This window comes from Phycodurus eques, chromosome 4, assembly GCF_024500275.1.
Source record: "Phycodurus eques isolate BA_2022a chromosome 4, UOR_Pequ_1.1, whole genome shotgun sequence".
In the NCBI taxonomy this organism is placed as follows: domain Eukaryota; kingdom Metazoa; phylum Chordata; class Actinopteri; order Syngnathiformes; family Syngnathidae; genus Phycodurus; species Phycodurus eques.
The window spans coordinates 19,884,661-19,909,048 of NC_084528.1; the positions used below are offsets into that span (position 1 = coordinate 19,884,661).

At 40.8% G+C, this 24,388-nt stretch overlaps 1 protein-coding gene across 3 annotated transcripts in view; it reads right to left on the reverse strand.

The window, feature by feature from the left end:
• Positions 1 to 6,917: 6,917 nt before the first annotated feature.
• cacng7b (calcium channel, voltage-dependent, gamma subunit 7b) overlaps positions 6,918 to 24,388 on the reverse strand; it is a 31,019-nt gene continuing 13,548 nt past the window's right edge. For all 3 annotated transcript variants that reach the window (XM_061674500.1, XM_061674502.1, XM_061674501.1), the window contains exons 2-6: positions 17,528 to 17,723; positions 15,788 to 15,874; positions 14,137 to 14,277; positions 10,565 to 10,710; positions 6,918 to 8,767 (exon numbers count right to left, since the gene is read on the reverse strand). In XM_061674500.1, coding sequence (XP_061530484.1) covers positions 8,312 to 8,767; positions 10,565 to 10,710; positions 14,137 to 14,277; positions 15,788 to 15,874; positions 17,528 to 17,723 — 1,026 coding nt within the window. In that variant the 3' untranslated portion in view covers positions 6,918 to 8,311. The remainder of the gene's footprint in view (positions 8,768 to 10,564; positions 10,711 to 14,136; positions 14,278 to 15,787; positions 15,875 to 17,527; positions 17,724 to 24,388) is intronic.

A 24,388-nucleotide genomic window follows, 5' to 3' on the forward strand; every position in this document is an offset into this window, starting at 1 on the left:
ACCATAATGACTCACTTTAAATCCAATTGGGGTAAATGTGACCCGCGAACTAAAATGAGTGTGACACCCCTGTTATATGCTCAGTACCACCAACGGTTCCTAAACAATAAATGGAAATGTATTGTAGGCCTACTATACTTAAAAGTTCAATACAACTTCACTGTACTGAAAAATGTACTGTACTGGATTTAGACAAAACTTTTAAACAGGATGTACGCATACTGTAACTACAAGCTTCATTCTAATATGTTTGAGTGTTTTAAATTTGATTGATACTAAATTCCATATTTTTCTTTTCCACGTACCACTAGAGACAGCCTGTGTACCATTTGTGGTACTCGAACCATACTTTGAGCATCCCTGCATTGCGCCATTGGGGGATTATGCCTTTGTTGTGCTAATTGGGTCGACAGTAGTGCGTTTTTAAGTATCCAATGTACAAGAAAGTGCTGTCTTTAAGTCGCTAGCCACATAAAATATGAACGTTTACTACTCTAAACCGCAATTCCAATGAAGTTGGGATGTTGTGTAAAACATAAATAAAAACACAATACAATGATTTGCAAATCCTTTTCAACCTATGTTCAATTCAAAACACTACAAAGACAAAATATTTAATGTTCCTATCGATGAATGTTATTGTTTTTTTTTTTTGTGTGCAAATATTGAATCATTTGAATAATGCCTGCAACACATTCCGAAAAAGCTGGGGCAGGGTCAACAAAAGACAGGGAAAGTTGACGAACGCTTAAAAAACACCTGTTTGGAGCATTCTACAGGTGAACAGGTTAACTGGAAACAGGTGAGTGTCATGATTGGGTATAAAAGGAGCATCCCCGAAAGGCTCAGTTGTTACCAGGCAAGGATGGGGCGAGGTTCCCCACTTTGTGAACAATTGCGTGGGTAAATAGTTTAGACACAACAGTTTAAGAACAACGTTTCTAAATTTAGGGATTTTTCATTATATTTGGTCCATAATATCAACAAAAGATTCAGAGAATCTGGCGAGAACTGGAGAAAAGAATGCGAGTACTCGACTGTCCGACCAGCAGTCCAGACCTGTCTCCCATTGAAAGTGTGTGGCGCATTATGAAGTGCAAAATACGACAATGGAGACCTTGGACTTGAGCAACTGAAGTTGGACATCAACAATTAGTGTCCTCAGTTGCCAAACGCTTATTGAGTGTTGTTAAAAGGAAAGGCGATGGAACACAGTGGTAAACAGGACCCAGTCCCAGCTTTTTTGGAACGTATTGCAGGCATCAAATGAAAAATAAGTGAATATATGCAAAAAAAAACAACAACTATAATGTTGATCAGTTTGAAGATTAAATATCTTGTCTTTGTAGTGTGTTCTCCTTAATATAGGTTCAAAAGTACTTGCAACCAAGTATTTGTTTTTTATTCACATTTTACACAACGTCACACCTTCATTAGAATTGGGGTTTTTAGTTATAAACGTTCTGAAACATTTTTTTTTTTTTTTTTATAGGAGTGGTTTCTAGAATCAACAGAAATACTACTAATATTGGCACTAGATGCACCTGTACAACTACTACTACTACTAACAATGGTACATTAAAAAGCATCGTTGTCTCATTAGAAACATACTATTACGAACATACATTTTTCCATGTGTGTGTCTGTGTGTATGTGTGTGTAACTGACCGGTCAATAGAGATGTATCGATAGAATCTGCCACCCCGAGCATTCAATCTAATGACTTCATTGCTGTTGCTGGTGTAGGCTGAATTATGACACCCTGTGAGCTTACAAGAAAGAAAAAAAAAGAGATAATGCAGCCACTTTCTGAACTGCTGCAGAACACACACACCAACACACACAAACATACGTACACATGAAACAGTTAGGTTGCACAAAACCCAGCAGACAATGACCTTCAGTAGCTTTAAAATGGCTTTGCTGCCCAACACACCCACACACAAACACACACACACTGAGGGGGGAGAGCCGCAGCGAACTAATTCGGAGTGACAGCTCTTTCATGCAGTAATGGCGATGGTGAAAAGAGAGATCCACTCAACTCCACACTGTTCACACATACAGTACACACACACACACGCACACACACACTTGCATACAAAATGGAGACAGGTCACAATCACAAACACACACGGTGAGAGAAAGGTGCATTTGCGGTGAGAAAGGTGCATTATCATATCAAAAAGTGGTCACAAAGTCACAATGTTAGACCGTTTGTTACTGATTCGACAAAGTACATGAAAGCGGCGCGTGTGGCTTCCTTATGTTACAACACCTTAGCAACCTACAGTACATCCACAATATTGTCTTATTTGGGAGATTACTATTTGTAAATTAGGTCCAAGGGTTCACCAAAAATGAGCCAGAGGTTTTAGTCCTAAAAAGTCGATTTAATATTACTGTAAGCCACAGTGACATTATGCAGTTTGAAAAGTAACATTGCGCTTAAATACAGGACAATAAAAAAGTGACATTTCATATTGATTCAACTGAGTCATATTCCATATAAGTTAAATAAATATGATACCTATAATAATGTTTGAAAACAACAGTTTTGAAGTAGTAATTGCAAATGTATTGTACTCCAAAGTTAAATACAAGTGAACCAAGGGGGTGGGTGAACGGGGAAGAAAATGGATGGATGATATAGAATGGGATGGAGTCAGCCAGTCCTACCTCAAATGTCTCCAGGTGGCTCAAAATGCTGCTGTTCGCCTTTTACCTGGAACACGTAAGAGGGAGCACATACCCCCGATTCTGGCCTTCCTCCACTGTCTGCCTGTACAATATACTGTTGTTCAAATAAAAAAAAATCGAGCAAATCATGAAGAGTGATAGGGAAAAGCTAAAAGTCACTTCTTCTTCTCTTCATGTATCTTTGTTCAGCTACAGTCTCTATGCCAGTGACGTATTGCGACACTGATCTAAATTTTGTGTCCCTCAGTTCTTATAGACTCAAATTTTGTTTCATTACCTGTTGCTGTTGTCGTTTTCATTTTTGTGATTCAAATCGCTTCTGAACTGTATTTTACAGTAATATGTGAATAAGTTATGATTTATGGTAAATATTGGCTTTTTTGGGGGACAAATGTAATGTATTTTCCAATTGAACCTTGTCAATGATCCAAATATTTTTTTTTTTTTACCGCAGGATATCCGAAAACATCTTTCAAAACGCTGATGTAGCAAACTTAACTGGGCCACAAGTCCAGTTTTAGACAACCGGCCACACATGCAAACACACGTGCTGACAAAAGAAGGCACACAGACAACACACTGATCAATTTTGGCCCGGGGCTGCGTTGTCTTGTCACAGCTGCAGTGCAAAATGCACACACTTTCACTGGTTATTTAGTCCAACAATGAAACCACAGCCAGTTTTATTATTATGAAGTTATGCAGTGGCTATAACAACTCCTCTTACACTCTTGCTCAAATGCCAGGTTGTTCTGATAAAAAAAAAAAATGAGACCAAGATAAATAATTTCAAAACCATTCATGAGACCCATATCCAGTACAATTCAATAGATTATTATTTTTATCTCGGCAGCACGGTGTGCGACTGGTTAGAGCGTCTGGCTCACAGTTCTGAGGACCCGGGATCAATCCCCGGCCCCGCCTGTGTGGAGTTTGCATGTTCCCCCCGTGCCTGCGTGAGTTTTCTCCGGGTACTCCGGTTTCCTCCCACATCCCAAAAACATGCATGGTAGATATTGAAGACTCTAAATTTCCCTGTAGGTGTGAATGTGAGTGCGGATGGTGGTTTGTTTATGTGTGCCCTGCGATTGGCTGGCAACCAGTTTAGGGTGTACCCCGCCTCCTGCTCGAAGATAGCTGGGATAGGCTCCAGCACTCCCGCCCGTGACCCTTGTGAGGATAAGCGGTTCAGAAAATGGATGGATGGATGGATTATTTTTATCTCTTCACAAGTGTGCACACCCTCTTATAACTTAGCTGTGGCTATTTTTAGAATTAACCAACACATTCAAAATCATGTAAATAGGAGACAGCGGACACCTGCCACCATTTAAAGTGTGTCTGATTTACTCCAAATAAATTTCAGCTGTAGGCGTTTCCTGACATCTCACGAACAGATCATAATGCCCTCCACCTTGGGTCACAGTTGTAGCTAAAAAAAACCAAACAAACCAAAAAAAAGCCCCCCCCAAAAAACCAGCACCAAACCATGAGGAATTATGAACAGCTCAAAATAGCAGTCATTCTTAAAACCCTTTTCGGAATTTACTAAAGAAGAAAAAAAAAAGTCAGGAAAAGCCTACTAGAACATCTGAACTTCATTTCGGGTTAATCAGACGCACAATAAAATGGTGGCGGTGTGTGCTGACTCACAGTCAACATGTTTGAATGTGATTGGTTCATTCTGAACACAGCCACATCCCAGTTATAAGAGGGTGTGCACACTTGTAATTTCAGACGTCTGGTTTTACTTCCCCTCAATTTTGTTGTACAGGTTACAGGTCACATTAATGGTTGAAAAGGTCTGAAATTATTTCTGTCTCTTATATATATATATATATACACACACACACACACGTCACAAAAACCTGGGATTTGAACAGGATTGTGTGGACTTTTTATATCCACCGTATATATTTCAGATGTTTCTTGAAGAGAAGAGTATCAGAAGGCCCACAAAAAAGATTTATTGATGTTTAGCCGCAGAAAGTGTCACCACTCACTCACCTTTTCAGTCATGTAACATCGGCATAGTAGAGCATCACTTAGGCCATAATAGCAATTTTTTTTTTAGGTCAAAAAGACAATGCAGAAGCAAGCACAGCTACAGTATTTTATACGATGTTGTCTGCAGGGGAAGGAAAAAAGGATTTCAAGAGGCACTGAACGGTTATCAAATGGTTTGAGACAGTAAAAATTAAAATGGATTTGTACAGGAGGTAAGATGTCAGAATAAATCCTCATGCAAAATGATAATGGTGGAGACTAGAGTAGAATGTTGTCTAGTAAAGCCAAAATGGCTCCTACATGTGTGTAAGTGCATGCATGAAAAGATGCTGAATGCTCTGAGCTAAAGGTTTAATTGATGATATCTCTGCGAATCAGTGTCCTTGTTCTTTCCACATCAACAAATGTCTTCTGTTGTGTCTTTCAATCATGTCACAGTGATAATAAAAAAACTAACTCATTTCAGAGGCGTACTTATGTATCTTATATCTGATGTGTATGATGTGTCTGAACGATTTATAAACAAACAGCAAGATATTTAAATCTGCAAAAAAAAAATGCAAGACGCAGATTTCGCATGAATTATTACATGGGGGAATCCTGACTTGCAAACTATTTCCATATTTGCAACCCTATTTGTTCTTTAAAGTCACTGTAAATTTAAATAGATACGTTTAAATTTGACACCGAAGAGAAGAGTTTTGCAAAATTTTGAATTGAAAATTGCAAGGTATATAAAAAGAGGCTGCAAAATAGTGAAAAGTCAAGGTTTTCTCTCTGCTCTCAAACGCTGTGGGCGTGTCCACTGAATGTGCTCAAACCACGCCCCCCCTACTGTCAATCAAATACCACTTCTGTAACCTGGAAAAATGGATGCTAATTCATCTAGCCTCGTTCTTATGCCAACATATAACTACATTTGAGTCGCGAAAATATATCCGCTTGAAGCCTCCGGTAGCTGGAATATATCCCACCATGTTGTCGTGGGGCTTTTCCACGCTGCCACAACGAGGTGCTCTAAAGTGGCCATGCCCACCTGAAACGTTGACTTTTGTCTGACTTTTGAAAATACATTTTCCCCCCTGCTCCCTCTTTTGCCTCTCTCTGTGTGACGTGCGTGCATTCTACGTATACCGGTATCCAAAGTGCCTGCGCGGCGCAATTTTAGCTCGGCCAAAAATTAAGGGGAAACTGAAATGGTGAAAACCGGTTTAAAGCTATATCTCCACATTTTGAGAACTACATCATGTAGTTCCCAGTCTTTGCACATTTTCTGGAATTATATTCAAACGTTACAGGGTCTTTTAAAAATGTTGATTTTTGAAAGAATGGCAGTTTGACATTTTAATTTAAAATATCTTACGAAGCTGCACGGTGACCCACTGGTAAGCACATCTGCCTCACAGTTCTGAGGACTGGGGTTCAAATCCCTCCCACATCCCAAAAACATGCATGGTAGTTTGATTGAAAACTCTAAATTGAAGACTCTGTTTTGCCCATAGGTGTGAATGTGATTGTGAATGGTTGTTTGTTTATACTGTATGTGCCCTGCGATTGTCTGGCGACCAGTTCAGGGTGTACCCCGCCTCTCGCCCGAAGATAGGCTCCAGCACGCCCGCGACCCTCGTGAGGATAAGCGGTATGGAAAATGGATGGATGGATATCTTACTAAGTGTCATGGTGAAATGGTGTGCCTGCAGTGTAAATGCAAAAAAAAAAACTGTTTCGATTTTAATTTGAATAAAATAGCCATTAGGTTTTAACTTTCACATTAAATAACATAACATTTGACCTACAAATATTGAAACTACACTGTAGTTTTTGTGTGTTTATAAAAACAAAAAAACTCGGTGCGCTTTTCTTCACAAAAGGCCTTTTCTTTTTTGCTACATCTTTACATACTTCATAGGTCACATAATTATAATAACAACGTGTCTACCCTGTGCTTCCATTTGTGCAGATGACTCTTGAAGACCACGGAGTGGTCCTACCTTCTCTGTTAGATGGAGTAATAACAATAAATGCTACGCAAGTAGTAATTTTTTTCATTTTTTTTGTTGAAAACAAAAACAATACAAAATATTATACAGGGGGTCCTTCGGTTTACGAGTGTTCCATTTATACGCCGCCAAATTTGTACATCAGTCAGATCGCTACCCTACACAAACGCAGTAGTAAAGTATTAATTACTATAAATATTTGTGTGTCCGGGGGGGGGGGGGGGGGGGGTGTTAGGTGTGTTTTTCTGTTGTTGTTGTTAAAAACATTTCATTTACCAGGTTCCTAAATGAGGTTAATCAGAGACACAAAAAATGTTGAGTTAGTGAAAACTGAAAGGAAAACTGTTTGGGTTGTTTTTGTTTTGCTATGCTTCATAGATTTCTCCGCTTTTTTCAACCAGTATTTTCTTGCACAATTCACAAATACGAGTGATTTGCTAGCAAACAAACTGGATGTGGAATTTGCACCCCAACAAACCACAGTCGTTCATTGAACGCTGTTCGTAACCTCGTAAACCAAGGACACCCAGAATTATAAAAATAGAAATGACCAACATGACCAACATTGAAAATGCCATGTTGGGGTTTGTTATTAGAATATACGCAGAGGAAAACATATTTGTACAATTTTCTACTAGGTTTTGCTGACAATGTTGTCCAATCCCCATTTTGCAAGTATGCTTTAGTTTGAATGATAATATGTTACACATTGAAAAGTTATTTAAATTGATCTAATTCATGAAATAAGTCTTTAAATATTTTTTGCAATATCGGTTTGCTGCAGTGAGCACGCAAAAAGGAAGTACCTGTAGGTCTACGAAACAGGTCCAGGGCCAGTGCCAGTAGAGGGTCAGTTTCAGCATTTAGTGCGTGGACCTTCAAATAAGTATAAACTATATATATAATAAACCACGACTGGGATATAAATCTGTCTGGGGGAGAGAAGGGATTTAGTCTATGATGTTGTACTGCACTGAAAGAATGTTGATGATGTCACCACCAGCCTATTGCAAAGTCTCTAGGCAAAATCTTCAGCACCCCTTACATTTTTTCCATGTGTAAAAGCTCAATATTATCTATAGTACATGTATTCCAGTGTTCAACCTTTACGTACAATAACTTAGACAAATATACAAAACATAATGTTCATGATATTTAGGACCGTCGTCCACTTGCATTTCTTTTAAAAACGGTGACAACATTCACATACAATATTCACCAACTACTGTACCATATTGTTGACTAACTGTCAAAATAATCCTAGTATATAACACACCGCTTTGAAAGTGTGACTGATAATGTACGAAATTTTGAGTATATTAAATCACATTCCAATTTTGTAGAAAGGTACACACGTCGTCCACTTTTTTGTTGTGAAATCGCTACGTATAAAAGTTTCTGCGTCCTCAGTCAGGTGATCGCTTGCTTGTCATCGCCGCTTCCAGGAAATGCTTTTCCCCACTAATAACGTGATAATTCGAATGCTTTCCGCACAACTTGATTCATCTTATATCCTGACATGCACTGTATGCCGGACTTCTTTTAATCCAGGTTGGACGTTTGCCCTCTAAATGTACATGTCGAAAAGGAGGCAAAGTCTTTTCCTAACAGGGGGAGGCGCTCATGTGCATGTGCGTGTGGTAGTGAGGGGGCGGCACAGGAGGAGGTGGCACAGCCATAGACATCGGCTGGCCTTGGGGATGCGGCGAGTGTGACCTGGGCAGGCTGTGTGTGGGGTACCCAGCAGAAGAGGACGGGGGATTGGGGTAGCTCCCTCCGGAAGAGCACCCGGACGGTGGGTTAACATGGCCCCCCTTCTGGGCGCCGCTTTTGGGCGGGGGAGGCGGCGGCTGGTTGAGCTGGATGGAGATGTCGCTGGAAGCTTCGGACGTGCTGCGCCCTCGCTTGGGCGGAGGCCAGGAGGATTCCGGGTGGAGGAACTGGCCGCTGTAGTCGCTGCTGTCGGACAAGCGGGGGCGGTAGAGAGCCGGGTGGGGACGGTACATCTCCTCCTCTGCGTAGCGCTTCATGAACAGATACACCGACAGCACCCCTGCGCCCTAAAAAAAAAAAAAAAAAAGCCAAAAGCAGAGATCAATACACACACACTACCAGTATCTATCTATCTATCTATCTATCTATCTATCTATCTATCTATCTATTGTAGTAGTAGTATAGTAGTGGTGGCAGTAGTAAATGTGTAATATTTCATTCACTACTACGCTTTTAATCTCGTGCACCCCCTGGAGGGCACTCATGCACCCCCAGGCTTTGCGAATCTCTGAGTGTTGGTGCGCCGCTTAGTGGCGAAGTTGATACATTACAGCTGAGGCAATCATTTAACCCTTCAGTACCTTGACAAAAATGGTGCTGAAGGGTTAAGTGGTCACTAAAAAGGTTATATGTGTTGGCACATGTTTCATTCTCAAGTATCGTTACAGAAACAGTATTTCAAATTAAATACGACCATGACTTGCAAGTTTGATTAATTCCAAAAGCAAGTTTGTAACTCTTAGTAAGGATTATTACATGAATTTGCATTTTTGAAACAGTCCCTACATTGGATCTCATAGGACGAGTTGGTGTGGCTAACGTTGTGGCTTGCACTTGCAAACTGTAACAAAACAGCTTTGGAAATGAGATTGCTTAAAAGCATTCAAATGCTTTGTGCATGTTTTATGACTTTATGACAGAGGAGAGTGTAGCGGATGCTGTGAATGTGATTGAAAAGGAGGGGAACTGAACACAGGGGTGAGGGGAGGGGAGAGGAGAAAGAGGACACTGAACTGTACACTGCACCAAACACTAATGCAGATGAAAGGAGGGAAGCCGGAGGACGGAAGAGCAAAGGAGGCGCATGAAACTGCACCAAGCACTGACACACAGATGAACGAACCTCATAGACCGCTTCCAGTATATGTGAATGGTAGCTTTGTTTGTCCAATCAGATTTCAGTCTCCATCTGTTGCCATGCCAATTGAATCAATTTCAAATTTGTCCTCAGAGGGCCAGATCGCCGGCCCTCTGACATTAGCATTTTCCCATTATCTGATTGGCTGATCAGAGCAAAACTTATTACAGCCAACTTCAATTTGCGAAAACACTTCTGTAGCGATCTTCACACATTCATACATTTTCTAATCAGCGTATCTGGTGAGTAGACGTAACAATTAATCGGTGAATCGACAAATCACCGATTATCAAATCAATGTACAACTATTTTGATAATCGATTAGTCGTTTCGAGTCCTTGTTTTACTGAAAATTGTCTAAATCCTCTGAATTTCAGCCTCTTCACAAGTTAATATTCTCAGATTTCTGTAGTCCTCCATGAGGGCAGGCTGATTACCTTTCGATTTAATCAAAATCAGGCATATTACTTTGGAAAACAACAATCAACATTTGCGCTTACAGTATTTTAAGAGATGTTGCAGACAAAACCAGCAACTGAAACATAATCAGTTTATATTTGTGCATTTTCTGCATTGTCAATTTGAAATAATGTCCTTTTCGAATAAAGGGATGAAAATTAAATTAAAATTAAAATTAAATTAAATTAATTAGTTTTTTTTTAATCCGGTTCATCGATTAATGAATACATTTAAAAAAATGGACAGATTAATTGATTATGAAAATAATTGTTAGTTGTAGTCTTACTGAATATGGTGTATTGTTTTTGTCGTTTTAGTAGAGACAGTAAATATTGATTGCGAACTGACTTGTGTTAGCAGCTGTATTAGGAGGCGGATTAAGTTGGGTAATGCCCCACTGAAAGCCACGTACCAAATACACGGCCTTACACTGAGGCTGAACTATAGCAATGACGAATATGTCGCATGCAAATATCTCCAGACTGACCTCTTTGAGCAGGAAAGAGGAGGCTGCGAAGGCGAAAGACCATCCGTAGTGGTAGTTGAAGAACTGCTCGGGTTCTCTGGGCCTGTTCATCACCTCGTCGTTGATGCTGGAGATGTAGAGCACCAGGCCCACCACCAAGCTCAGGCCTGCGCACACGAATGGGAAATACAACCACAGTTGACACAGCGAGGAGGAAGAGCCTAGAAATGATTACGGAGCATTTGAAACATTCACACGAGTGGAATAGGATGTCCCTATGGATAAATTGATGAAGTCGAAATAATCAGGAAATGTTGCACCCGGGGCGGGGGGACGACGGAGGTCCCATACAACATTAAAAGTCCCCTTCCAGGAACATTCACATGCTTGCGAATGCATGACAGGTGACATATGGCTGACGCTGTACCAACAATATTCAAAGAAAGATGCATGCTTTGCGTATGAATAATTTCAGCCCGCAATGCAATATTTAAAGGCACTGCAGATCCGCTATGGCCTTTACATGTATGTTTGCTTGGAAAACGTTTTTTTCTAGATGCAAAATGAGGAACTCATGCTGCTGTCAACACTGCAGAGGAGGAACATGTTGATCTGACCACTCAACACACTCTCATGCTTTTGCAGGATTTATTTATTTTTTTTCAGTTATGCCACATGGTATACAGAGATATACACTATTCATAGAAAGCTAGGGATATTCATCAGGAAGAAAAGAAATTAGGACAAACCTAAAATACAGTATAACCTTAACAAGTTAACTTAATTTGAACCTCTGTACAACTTTAATGTACATGTCTGACTGCTCAATGTTTTTCTCTTTTTTTTTTTTAGAAATTAATTAAACATAACATTCAACCAGTAAAACTAATTATTCCGTTCAGTAATTCCACTTAAATAACCCTAATAACTAACAACTTAATAAATACACAAGCACAATAATAATGACATTTTAGCCTTACAAAAATCCCTTGGGTTAAAAACTCTTCATGCTGATATAATAACCATTACAGAATTTGCCAATGCTGTTCAATCAGGCCATAAAGCTTACATTGGATGCTGGTCTAACACATTTGCTAAGCACTGCATTGTAATAAGCAGCACATCTCTGCATAAGAGAAGCCGGAAATCAACTCAATTGATCCTCGTCATTAGCTTATTATGTATATAAATAAAGCAAAATACCCTTTAATTCTAATGACACATTACATAACAGCTATTACATAATTATTATTCAGCCCCCCCCACTCCCCGCTTTGATCAGCATAGCTTGAGATGCTGTTAGATGCTCCTGTGAGCGCTGCAGTGCTGCAACACAGCGAGTGGAACACAAGAGTGAATGTGCCTCCATTCAGAGCCCTGAGAACAGGAAGCGAGTGGGACCGTGACAGCCACCTGCCGTTCAAGTGGTTGAGCTACAATAATGCAGAGGAAATCACATGACTCAAGTGGATTTCGTGACTGTATTGGCAGGGAGGTGCAGTTATGTCTTCATCACTCTGTGGGTTTGTTTGCTCGTGTGCAGCAGCAATATTTGTCAAATGTATCAGATAGAACACATTTTAATTTTGGTTTTGGTAGTTTTTAATATAAAAAAAATCAAATATATTGCATTTGGAAAACCATTCAATATAAAATGGGAGTAATACATTTATGTTGTAAAATTATGTTATGTATTATACAGTTATATTTTTATTGGCACATTGTTTTACTTTGCTCAAATGTATCTTTGACTTTTTTTCTAAAGAAGGACCTTGAATGACCTCGAAGACACATAACAATAACAATGTTTTATTTTGAACACATTTGAAAACTGGTGTAAATGTGCTTTAGAAAGAAAATAACATTGTATGTATGTATGTTATTATATTCAATAAAACCCTGCTATATTGCGGCTTCAAGCTTTGCGGTCCCACTATTTCATGGGTTTCCATTATTGCACAATATCTGTTTTTTGTTTGTTTGTTGCAGCACGGTGGACCACTGGTTAGAGGGTCAGCCTCACAGCTCTGAGGACCCGGGTTCAATCCCCGGACCCGCCTGTGAGGAGTTTGCATGTTCTTCCCGTGCCTGCGTGGGTTTTCTCCGGGCACTCCGGTTTCCTCCCACATCCCAAAAACATGCATGAATTGGAGACTCTAAATTACCCGTAGGCATGACTGTGAGTGCAAATGGTTGTTTGTTCCTATGTGCCCTGCGATTGGCTGGCAACCAGCTCAGGGTGTACCCCGCCTCCTGCCCGATGACAGCTGGGATAGGCTCCAGCACCGCTCGCGACCCTAGTGAGGAGAAGCGGCTCAGAAAATGGATGGATGGATGTTTGTTTTTTTTGTTTTTTAAACCAGTTAAGGCAATTGATAGGACAGGTAGTCGCTCTGGGATGCAAACACATGATTTTTTTTTTAACTGTATCTTATTAATTTTGATATTTTCGCCTTTTTTTATCCATTTCTCTTGCACTCTCTCTCTCTCTCTCTCTCTCTCTCTCTCTCTCTCTCTCAATATGTTCTTTGTTTAAATGTGTGTGTATTGTTTTAAAAGTGTGTTTTTCAAGTAAAAAAAAAAAAAAAAATCACATTTATATTATTATAGTATAATAGTATTTACGTTGGCCTGGAAGTGCAAAACAATATAACAAATTGTGAAATACTTTAGAAAACACAAAAACAAAACATGAAACACTTTTACAAAAAGACGAAACAAATTACAATTGCGGAAACCCGGAAAGGGAGGGGCCCATTTCACAGACATTCTTGGAAATCCCACGGCCTTTCTCGGCAAGACCCGCCCCGCTTCAACATGATTGGCTCCTGCATTGCGGCAAGGGTAGGCTACACAGATGCAACGTGATGTCCATCCCAAATAGCGATTGTATATACGGACGCCCTGAACAGCGAGCCTGTATAGGCGTTTGATGCTGTGTATACAATATCTTGTACTTGATCACATTTCTTAAACCATAAAATGATAGATTAAGAGTTAGGGAAGAAGCAGGTTGCTAAAGAGAGAGGATGCTGGCGAGAATTAAAGGGAAAGTGTGCATATTAGCAAGGAAGTGGCCGGCTCCATTCATTTTTGAACGTACCAAGCGAGGGATCTACCTTGCATACATTCCGGTCACAAGCTTTGCTTTTTCATCGACAGGCACATTATACATTATGGGTATAGTTTAGCATTGATGTTAAACAACATTTGATGCTTTACGTACTATTTATATGGCTTGAGCCGAAGCGACGCTGCGGCACGGCTCGCAAACCCGTATTAATGTATTTTCACCATAGGGGAAAGCTGCTGTGCATTTTCATTGAATGTAAAGTGGGACGTGAAGATGCCGTGCAACGGCGATTATAATTTTGAATCGCGTCAAAACCAGTGAAAAGAAAACCACCCGACTCGACTACGGCGCATTGTGCGTGCTTAGGCAACTGTTTCCTTCCCGATCGACCAGACCAGAAAATTTTATTTGATATTAATGGTGCCAAGTCAAACCAACTCAGCAATTGTGACCCTGCTATAATTGATCAAACACATCTTTTCACACTGTAGGGGAAAAGAGAGATGTGAATTAGTGGCACCTGAGAGGATGAAGAAGATTCCGGAGACAAAGGCGAGGATGGTGCGTTGAGGCTGGATGTGTCCGATGTTGCTGATGACGAAGGCGGTGAAGACGAAGAGCAGCGACACCATCGGGAACGGTGTCGCTGTCCGCACCATCTCTGTGGGGGGAGGACAGCATGGATGTTATGTATCGATCGATCTATCGATCTATCTATCTATATACAACCCCAATTCCAATGAAGTTGGGACGTTGTGTTAAACATATATAAAAACAGACTACAATGATTTGCAAATCATGTTCAACCTATATTTAATTGAATAGCTTTTCAACAATTAGTGTCCTCAGTTCCCAAACGTTTATTGAATGTTGTTAAAAGTAAAAGTGATGTAACACAGCGGTAAACATGACCCTGTCCCAGCTTTTTTGGAACATGTTGCAACCATAAAATTTTAAGTTAATGATTATTTGCTGAAAACAATAAAGTTGATCAGTTTGAACATTCAGTCTTTGTTGTGTATTCAATTAAATATAGGTTGAACATGATTTGCAAATTATTGTATTCTGTTTTTATATATGTTCAAAACAATGTCCCAACTTCATTGGAATTGGGGTTGTATCTACCTATCTATGAAACCAATGTTTTCATTAATTCCATCCATCCATCCATCCATTTTCTGAGCCGCTTCTCCTCACTAGGGTCGCGGGGGTGCTGGAGCCTATACCTGCTATCATTGGGCAGGAGGCGGGGTACACCCGGAACTGGGGTTCAATTGCAGGGCACATACAAACAGACAACCATTCGCACTCACATTCACACCTACGGGCAATTTAGAGTTGTCAATTTACCTACCATGCATGTTTTTGGGATGTGGGAGGAAACCGGAGTGCCCGGAGAAACCCCACGCAGGCATGGGGAGAACATGCAAACTACACACAGGCGGGGGCGGGGATTGAACCCCAGTTCTCAGAACTGTGAGGCAGACACTCTAACCAGTAGTAGTAGTATTTGTGGTAATAGTAATAGTAGTAGTAATAAAAGTAGTAATAGTCGAAGTAGAAGCAGTGCTCGTAATAGTTTTGTAAGTAGTAGTAGTGTAATAATAGCAGTAGAAGTAGTCGTAGAGTTAGAGGTAATAGTGGCAGTAGTAGTAGTAGTAGTAGTCTTCGTAATGATAATTATAATAGCAGTAGTAGAAGTTGTAATAATAGAAGTAATAAAAGTAGAAGTAGTGGCAGTGTTAGAGGTATAAGTGGTGGTAGAAGTAGTAGTAGTAGTACTAGTAGAAGTTGTAATAGTAGAAGTAATAAGAGTAGAAACAGTGGTAGTGTTAGAGGTATAAGTGGTGGTAAGTATTAGTATTAGTTGTCGTCGTAGTCATAGTTGTAGAGGTAGTTGTAGCCGGTCAAAAGTGACACTAGCAGTGGCAAAACCCCTACTAGTGAGACCCAGTCGTTCTACTAGTGCACTGAATTGTCTTACTCGTGAGGAAAATGACCATACTTGTACATGGATGTTAAGGCTGGACATCAAGGATGTTGAATAAATGCTGAATTGGATTTCCATTAAAACAGTACTGTATTATCTCCGTACAGCAATGTCTGCAATTCACCAGCAGGGGTCCTTACGACTTAAAATCTTTAGAACCATATTTGACCTTTGTACTCACTGAGGATGTTCGCAGTGTTTTCAGTGGTGATCTCTATGTCAGGTTCGGTGAAGTACTCCGATGCAACACATCTCCCGTTTTCAGCCCCTAAAAGTAGGCATCAATATTCATAATCATGTACTGTTGTGGTGAGATAATGAAAAGAAGAGAACATGCTGAGCTACGCTTCTAGAGTCAGACACACAAAGAACAACGCACTGAAATACGGTAAGTACAATATATTTAGGGTTAAATAATTAGGGTGCTCTGAGCGTCAGGAAAAAAAGACAATACAGTGTTCCCTCGCCACGTGGCGCTTCACGTTTTGCGGCTTCAGTGCTTCGCGGGTTTTTCCGAAATATTCATAAAAAAATAAAATTTTTAAAAAATACAGCCATATCGGCAGCCATATTGCGGAAAGACGCGTTGTTTCATGTTGAGGCGCGCGAGAGAAGCTTTCCCTGCATGCCAAACAAAGAGATGAGTTGACTCAGAGGCTTTGTACATGCCTGTACTGTACGGGCACTCATACAAGGCGCGTGATTGGTTTCCCGGCGCGACATCGACCAATGAGAGCACGAGTGGATTTATCCCGTGAGCTGATTGACTGCGCATCATCGCAGCCTCACCCAGCATTGTTGTGTCTCGCGTACTGTATCTTAACTTTTTGTTTAAGTAATAACTTTTTGGGATTAGTTAAGCACTTACAATGCCGCCTAAGCGCTGTTTTCTGAAGAAGAAGATGATGACCATCAGCGAAAAAAGTGAAACTTTTAGAGATCATCAAAGAGGGCAGAAGTTATGCATCTGTGGCACGCCATTATGGTGTGAATGAATCTACAGTGCGGTACATAAAGAAAGAGGAAGCAAACATCTGCAAAACTGCTTCAATAAGGAAGCGAAACGCGTGGTAACTCCGCGTAATAAGAGACGGGGTTATGTCCTTGTACAGGGGAATTTTGAAGCAAAAGAAATTGCTACATCGTTGTAATGCTATATGACTAAAGTTGAAATATTATGATAGCAACTTCCTAATTTATACACTAATTTACTATAATTTAAATTCATAATATTGCTGCTGCTTTGAAATGACGATGTATACAACAGATTTCTTGACAAAATACAACATTTTTATCTTCACATGCTTAGAAATTAAACATTGTAATTTTGATAATGTATTATTGAACATTACACAAACCTTTGTGCTTTTATTCTATTCAAAATAATTGACGATTATAATCCTGAGTTACAGGAATTTGTCCCAAGTTGTTCTGTAATTTGTCAGATGGTATTTTACACTGTATACGCAATAGATTCTATTTCTTTAGTAACTTTACTGTGGACAGTGAGTTGGAAATAAACAATTCCATTGAATTTAATTAAAGTTTCATTAACCGTAATCCCCACATCTAAGGACTCAGCCCTACTGTGAATAACGAAAATCCTCAGCCTTGCTGAAATGTCACCTTTGCACATAGTCACAATTGTATTTTTTTCTCATCTTTTTAAAATCTTACTTTATTGTATTACTCTATTTATAATTCAAAAATCTTGAGCTTTACTGGGTTTTATCTGGGACCTTGGGTATCAAATTGAATGCCATATCATGTGTCAATAAATGTGTTCTTGAATCCTTGAATGTGTCTGTCACATTAAAACTCAGGTTAAACATCTGAACAGGGGTGTGTTGACTTTTTCTATCCTGTATATTACAATGCTTAATGTCACATTTTGTCCAGTTTGTCACTGTCACATCCCCACCGGCAACGAAGCAGACCCTCCAGAGGCCTGAATGCAGAGCCATCTTGACCTCCATGCTCTGGTTGTGCTGCAGGATAACGCCCTCCACCATGATGAGCCAGTAGTCGGTGGACACGGCCACCCCCACCAGCAGCAACCCGCAGGCCCCGAACACTGTGGACAGGATGGTCAACGCGCGGCTACTGCACGAACTCATCTGGAGGGCACAGAGAGGAGACTCGTGGATGTGTGTGTGTGTGTGTGTGCGTACAGCACATTTTATGAGTGGGTCACGTAAGGGAAGTTGTTCGGATTGGAGGGGGTGGGTAGTGGAGGGGTGTAAAACAGGCACACTTGGATGCACACGGCCTCTGGCCATCCTCCTGTCTCGCCTTGTTACTGCTAAAGATGAACTCGTCACACATCCTCCTCAACCAATCGTGTTAAAGGTTAGCGTGAAGCCAACACATGACCAATTCATGGTAAAGCACTTAAAAAAATTGTTTTTAAAAAAAACCTAAAAACACACGCAAATTGTTGAGAGCATGCTGTCTGTTTACATTTGCAAGCAACTGGATGTGCGATTGGGCAGCATGTGCTTCATGTCAGCTCTTACTCCTTTGCTTTGATTGAGTTTGTTGCATCACACACATATAAACAAAAAACCATTCGCAATCACATCCGCACCATACAGGCAATTAACCTACCGTGCATGGGATGTGGGAGGAAACCAGAGTACCTGGAGAAAACCCACGCAGGCAATTATTATTCATATTATTATTATTACTAGAATTATTACAATAATAATTATTCTGATAATTATGATTAAAAGGTACAGTAAACATGTACCTTTTTGTTCAAATATGAATATTGTCTACTGAAACTCCCACACGCACCAATGCACATTTGCCATTCATACAACAGAGTAGCAGTCTTGTGTTCAACTAAGCAGGTCGAGAATGCACACTGTGTAAGTACATTTGTTCGTAAATTAAGATGAGATCATCCTTTTTTTCAGAATATGTACTTTTTGTGACATTTTTGTGTGGTGGTGTGCAGTGAGATATTTTGAATGTAAAATATGTGCCTTAGCTCAATAAAGGTTGGGCAACACTATTTTAGAGCACAAGCTGATGGGCCATATAATTCATATGATCAATTAATTATTTCAACATTTTAATAAAAAAATTATAATAATGTTTGTATGACAAACTATATTTTAAAAAAATATTGTCAAGAGTCAAATCTAAAAACAGTGTGATGTGCTCTCGTGCGAATTTAGTATATCATTTTACAGCAACATGAGCCTGCGTGTGGTCCATGTGCATGCACATAACCTGCAGCGACACACTGCAAAAATAGCAGCAACACACTCGACAAACATGCGGGGATGGAATCTTTTTCCAATAAAAATAATTGTGGCTTTCATATGAAGGGCGATGAGTAGGGAGTTGTGGTTCATCGAATTCTTTTTTTTTTTCAGTTTCTGCTCACAACTAATAACCATGCATAACATTTAACCTAAAATCCTACTAAATTATTGCGACAGTCTTGCATACATATTTACCCTCAGTGTGTGCTGTTTACTGTTTGACATTGTCGCGATATCCATGCTAGGCTGGAGACAGAATAGTTCTTTTGTTCTTACACAAGTCATCGGGAAATAAATCTGCTGCTGATGTTACTAAGCTACACAAACATTCAAACAGAATACGCCTTTAATCTTCCCTTCTGTACATCCATGCTGCGCTGTTGTTTGTAAGAATCCCATTCGTCTGTCTGTTTCTCACGTTGAAATATTTATCCTGAGTGCAAACTCTAATTATTTTCTATGAGGTGTCCATAGGCCCAAAATCAAATTTTCTTCTTAAACACACACCCAAAAACCTCTCACGATTGCCCCCCCCCCCCAAAAAAACTGTCATGCTCACCACAAAACCTCTTACACACACCAACACACACACACACACACACACAAAGAACTCACACACACACACACCAGTGTTACAGTTCAGCTAGCTTCTCCCAGATTAAGTGGCTCCCGATTCCGAAGGACAAATGGCAACAGACCAAGGGAGGGACATTGAGAATGGCTTTTACATTTTTGGTATCTCACAGAGACCAAAACAAAATGAGGTCTCACACAGCAAAAAAAGATATCATCTTTCTCTGTGTGAGGATTTCAGTGAATAAATTAAGTGTTTTGATGTGTGAAGAGCTTTTTGGGTGAGTGTGAGAGTTTTTTTTCATGTCCTGAGAGATTTTACGGTATGTGTGAGAGTTTTTCTGGTGTGTGTAAGAGTTTTTGCCGGAGAGAGTTTGCTTTGGTGAAGTTTTTTTCTGTTATATAATTAGTTAAATATTATCATTAAATAATTATGAATACTGTGATAACGTGATTTTAAAATGTGCACTAACTATTATTATTAAAATGTGCTTTGCTACATATTTTACTTTTACTTTTTGAAAGAGGTTTGCCCACGCCTGTTGTTCATTGTACAGGTGTACCTAATGTTGTAGCCTGCGATTACGTGGACCAATTTTGATGAGGCAAAAAGTGGAGAGTTTGCACTTGTATGAAGCTGTGGGACATAAAGTTCTATCATACTGTGTATCTGGACAGCAAGTGTGCAATGCAACTACGACTTCGTGTGCATTAGAACAAAGCAGTGAGCCTGCTAGTGAAGTCAAATTCTCAGAGAGATGACAAGAGCGAAGCTAACAAAGTACACACAGAGTTACTAATGCCAAAGTCATGGGTAGAGAGAATACCCCCTTTGTGGGACGCAGAGCGAGCCAATGACAGGACTCCATCCAAAGCGATCAAACGTCCAAAATTCTAATTTGCACAAATGGCGCCCTTCGCGCGAGTTCGTCTCATGTGAAGAGGAGATAGACGAGCCACGTGACTTGAGAGCGGAAGAAACGGCGGGACGACGGCAGGCGGGCGGCCGAGTGACGGCCTGCCGTCGTGAACAATCGCACTTCAGATGAAGGGCACAGGTGTCAGGAACGAGTGGTCATCAATTGGGGACATCACTGGCGCCAATGAAAAGAGGGCCAGCAATCTTGTTCTTTTTAGCTCTAAAAACAACAACACATCGCCTCATTTCCTTTCTTTGTGCTCAAACCAGCCAACCAAACAGCCAGCATTTGTAGCGATAAAGATGGAATAGTCTGGATTGAGATTGAACGGAAAGCCACTTTCCCTGTTAGACGTGTGTTAACAAATGCACTCTTGGGCCTTCCGAGACAAGGCCCCAGCTCTCTGTGGCCCAGAAAGAAATGAGCCAGTTGAATTGGATAGATTGGAGCCACACGAGGGGGGACGAAAGGGTTTCAATCTCTGTCTTGTGTCACAATCTCCAGGCTGACATCACCTCATAGCCTCTCCGGGGACACAGAGAAAGAGGCCATGATGGATAAAAAAAAGTGAGAGGCTGGAAGAGAACTCATGGAAGGTTGTACAGTATACGTGAAAATCCGCAATATAGAGACCATATAAAACATTTTTCATATAGTTTTACCCCTCCTGCACGCTTGTCGACACTAAATTAAAAAAATAATTGCAATCCTAAACTGTACAGAAAAGACCTTATGTATTGTAGCGTCTTGAGTATATGCAAATGTCTTTAAGAGGTGGGGCCTGGTGTGTGAGGTCAGCAAGATTGGGTGAGAGTGTCTGAATAAGAGCAGTGGCTGACAGCAGCTTCTGCATAAGTGTGTTCTGTTTGTGTTGATGTGTTTTGATGTTCTCCCTGTGTTCCATAAATGACTGAAAAGCGCAACGGCGACTATGGATCTCCTTTCCCACATGCAAGGGCATTACAGTAAGTATATATTACAGCGCTTAATTAAGCCACTGAGAACTACAGTGGGCTAACTTCATTTTTGTCATTTTTCAGGAGAGTCTAAGTCCCAAACATCTGTTAAATGCATCAATATTTCAGGAAAAATGAGAAATTACATTCACTCACAGTGTACTAACACGGGGATCACCAACATGGAGCCCACGTGCACCAGGTCACCACCAAGGACCACATGAGTAGCTTGTGAGCCTGTTCTAAAGTCAGGTCACCACTGATGGGACAATATTTAAGATTTATACAGTGGATATACAGTGGTAGATTGATATTTATTTGTTCCCTAATTAAAGGAAATTTGAGCCAATTTGTTAGTTCAGAAGTTAAAATCAACGACCAGTACCCCAGAAGTACCTCTGAGTTTTCAAAAAGGTTGGTGACCCCTGCTTAACATATACTAACATTATAAAAATATATAAACTTCATCCGGCGCTTTACTCAGCGCACTAGTACTTTGTAGAACACTTCTCCACTATTCAAGAGCATTTCTTACCTTAACTTTGGCAAAGTCAAACAACTGCTAGTAAGGCAAAAGTGTTCTCTAGTTGACAACTGTGCTAGTAGTACGACAAGTAACATTAAAAGATTCTACTAGTTAACATCCAGCGCTTCAGTCAGTGCACGAGTAGGTAGACTAGGGCCCACAAGTAGAATGACTGTGTCTAACGAGTAATGTTTTTTCCACTACGGCCTTCCACTACTGTATGACATTTCTGCAAAATAATAGGACAACTTTGGCAAACGAGCTGGACAACTACATGTTACTAGTGAGGCCTAACTGGGCACTAGTTGACATCTGCATCCTATTAGTAAACTGAGAAACAAGTCCCTTGAATTTACTTATTTGGAACATATACATTGGTTGCACATGATTAAAATGTGGTAAACTGACGTACATTATTTTCTAGGAGAAGAGTGTCAAAAATTAAATCCGCCAAAAATTAAATTAAGTCAGTTTACCACATTTGAATCATGTGCAACCAAAGTATATGATCAAATTAAGGACGTTTTTTCAGGGTACGAGTGAAGTGCTAAAGGGGGCATTTGCAGCAAAAAATAAAATGAAAAAAACATGAAATGACAGGAGAATGTTATTAACATCCATCCATCCATTTTCTGAGCCTCTTCTCCTCACTAGGGTCGCGGGCGTGCTGGAGCCTATCCCAGCTGTCATCGGGCAGGAGGCGGGGTACACCCTGAACTGGTTGCCAGCCAATCGCAGGGCACATACAAACAAACCACCATTGGCACGCACAGTCATACCTAACCAGTCGGCCACCGTGCTGCCTTATTAACATGATTTTCTGAAAAAAATAACACCCTCTCTTGCCCCATTTACTAGCTCTATTTTAATTTAAATTAATATTTTCAAACTTGGCAGGCAGTGCTGGTTAGCACATCTGCCTCACAGTTCTGAGGACCGGGGTTCAATCCCCGCCCCCGCCTGTGTGGAGTTTGCATGTTCTCCCTGTGCCTGCGTGGGTTTTCTCCTGGCACTCCGGTTTCCTCCCACATCCCAAAAACATGCTTGGTAGGTTAATTGACAACTCTAAATTGCCTGTAGGTGTGAATGTGAGTGCGAATGGTTGTTTGTTTTGTATGTGCCCTGCGATTGGATGGCAACCAGTTCAGGGTGTACCCCGCCTCCTGCCGAGGATAGCTGGGATAGGCTTCAGCACTCCCGCGACCCTTGTGAGGAGAAGCGGCTCAGAAAATGGATGGATGGATGGATGTTAATAACATTTTCCTGTCATTTCATGTTTTTGAACAGAAGTAGAATATTATTAACATGATTTTTTTGAAAAACAACCACCCCTCTCTTGCCCCATTTAATAGCTCCAATTTAATTTTAATTAATATTTTCAAACTTGGCGGCCAGTGACCCACTGGTTAGCACGTCTCCCTCACAGTTCTGAGGAACGGGATTCAAACCCCGGCCCCGCCTGTGTGGAGTTTGCATGTTCTCCCCGTGCCTGGCTGGGGTTTCTCCGGGTACTCCGGTTTCCTCCATTCCAAAAACATGCGTGGTCGGTTGATTGAAGACTCTAAATGATTACGTGTGAATGTGAGTGCGAATGCTTGTTTGTTTATACGTGCCCTGTGATTGGCTAAAGAGCTGTTCAGGGTGTACCCCGCCTCTACACCAGAGTCACTTCGTGAGGATAAGTAATACGGAAAATGGATGGATGGATTTTCAAACTTGGCACAGCGTGACTAAAATAGCCAATTAGAGAGTGTAGCGACAGGAGATGTGAACGAGTCGTCTTTCAATCATTTGCACACGCTCAATGCGCAGACGCAGGCTTGCGGGGATGCACTGCAGCCTTTGCAAAGGAGACTGTTATATTTTCTTAGCCAAATCATTTAACTCCAGTTAGCAACAAACGTTAAAAAGAAGGAATTGTACAGCTCTCTCGAGAGGCAAATCTAGGGTCAAAAAAGATATATACCGGTGGTGTCCTAAACGCGAGCTTGGAAAACGACTGAGTTCTCACTGAGTCGTTTTTCCCACCCAAGTTTAGTGAGCTGGGGGCGTTACTTTAGGAAGAGCCGCTAGGGGGCGTGGTGGGGAGTGGGTGAGGCTACATTCAAACCTTGCTAGCAGTTTCAATAAAGCACAGCCGACTGTATCTTCAACTAGTAGAATTTTATCGTGTCACTTGTCCATTCTACTTGTGCGCTGAATTGTCTTAATATGAGGACAAACAGTGTAGTAGTAGGGGGCTGTCATGATATGCCGTGATGTCATCCCCTCATGCCATTTCTCAGCAAATTTCCGAGGGTGGCGTAGAAGAGACACTCAAATGGGCACAGTTTAACACGCACACGACATGTCCAACAAAAGTGCATGATTGCATATACGCCGCCGATGGCAGCACCTACGTGCGCATATAGCGAAGCCAAGATGACACACACGCACACTCCAAACCAAGGCGCACTCTCAGGCGGAGTTTGGAGAGCCTAAACACGGCGTGCGCCCATGTGAGTGAATCGGCCCACACGGCAAATAGCATTTCTA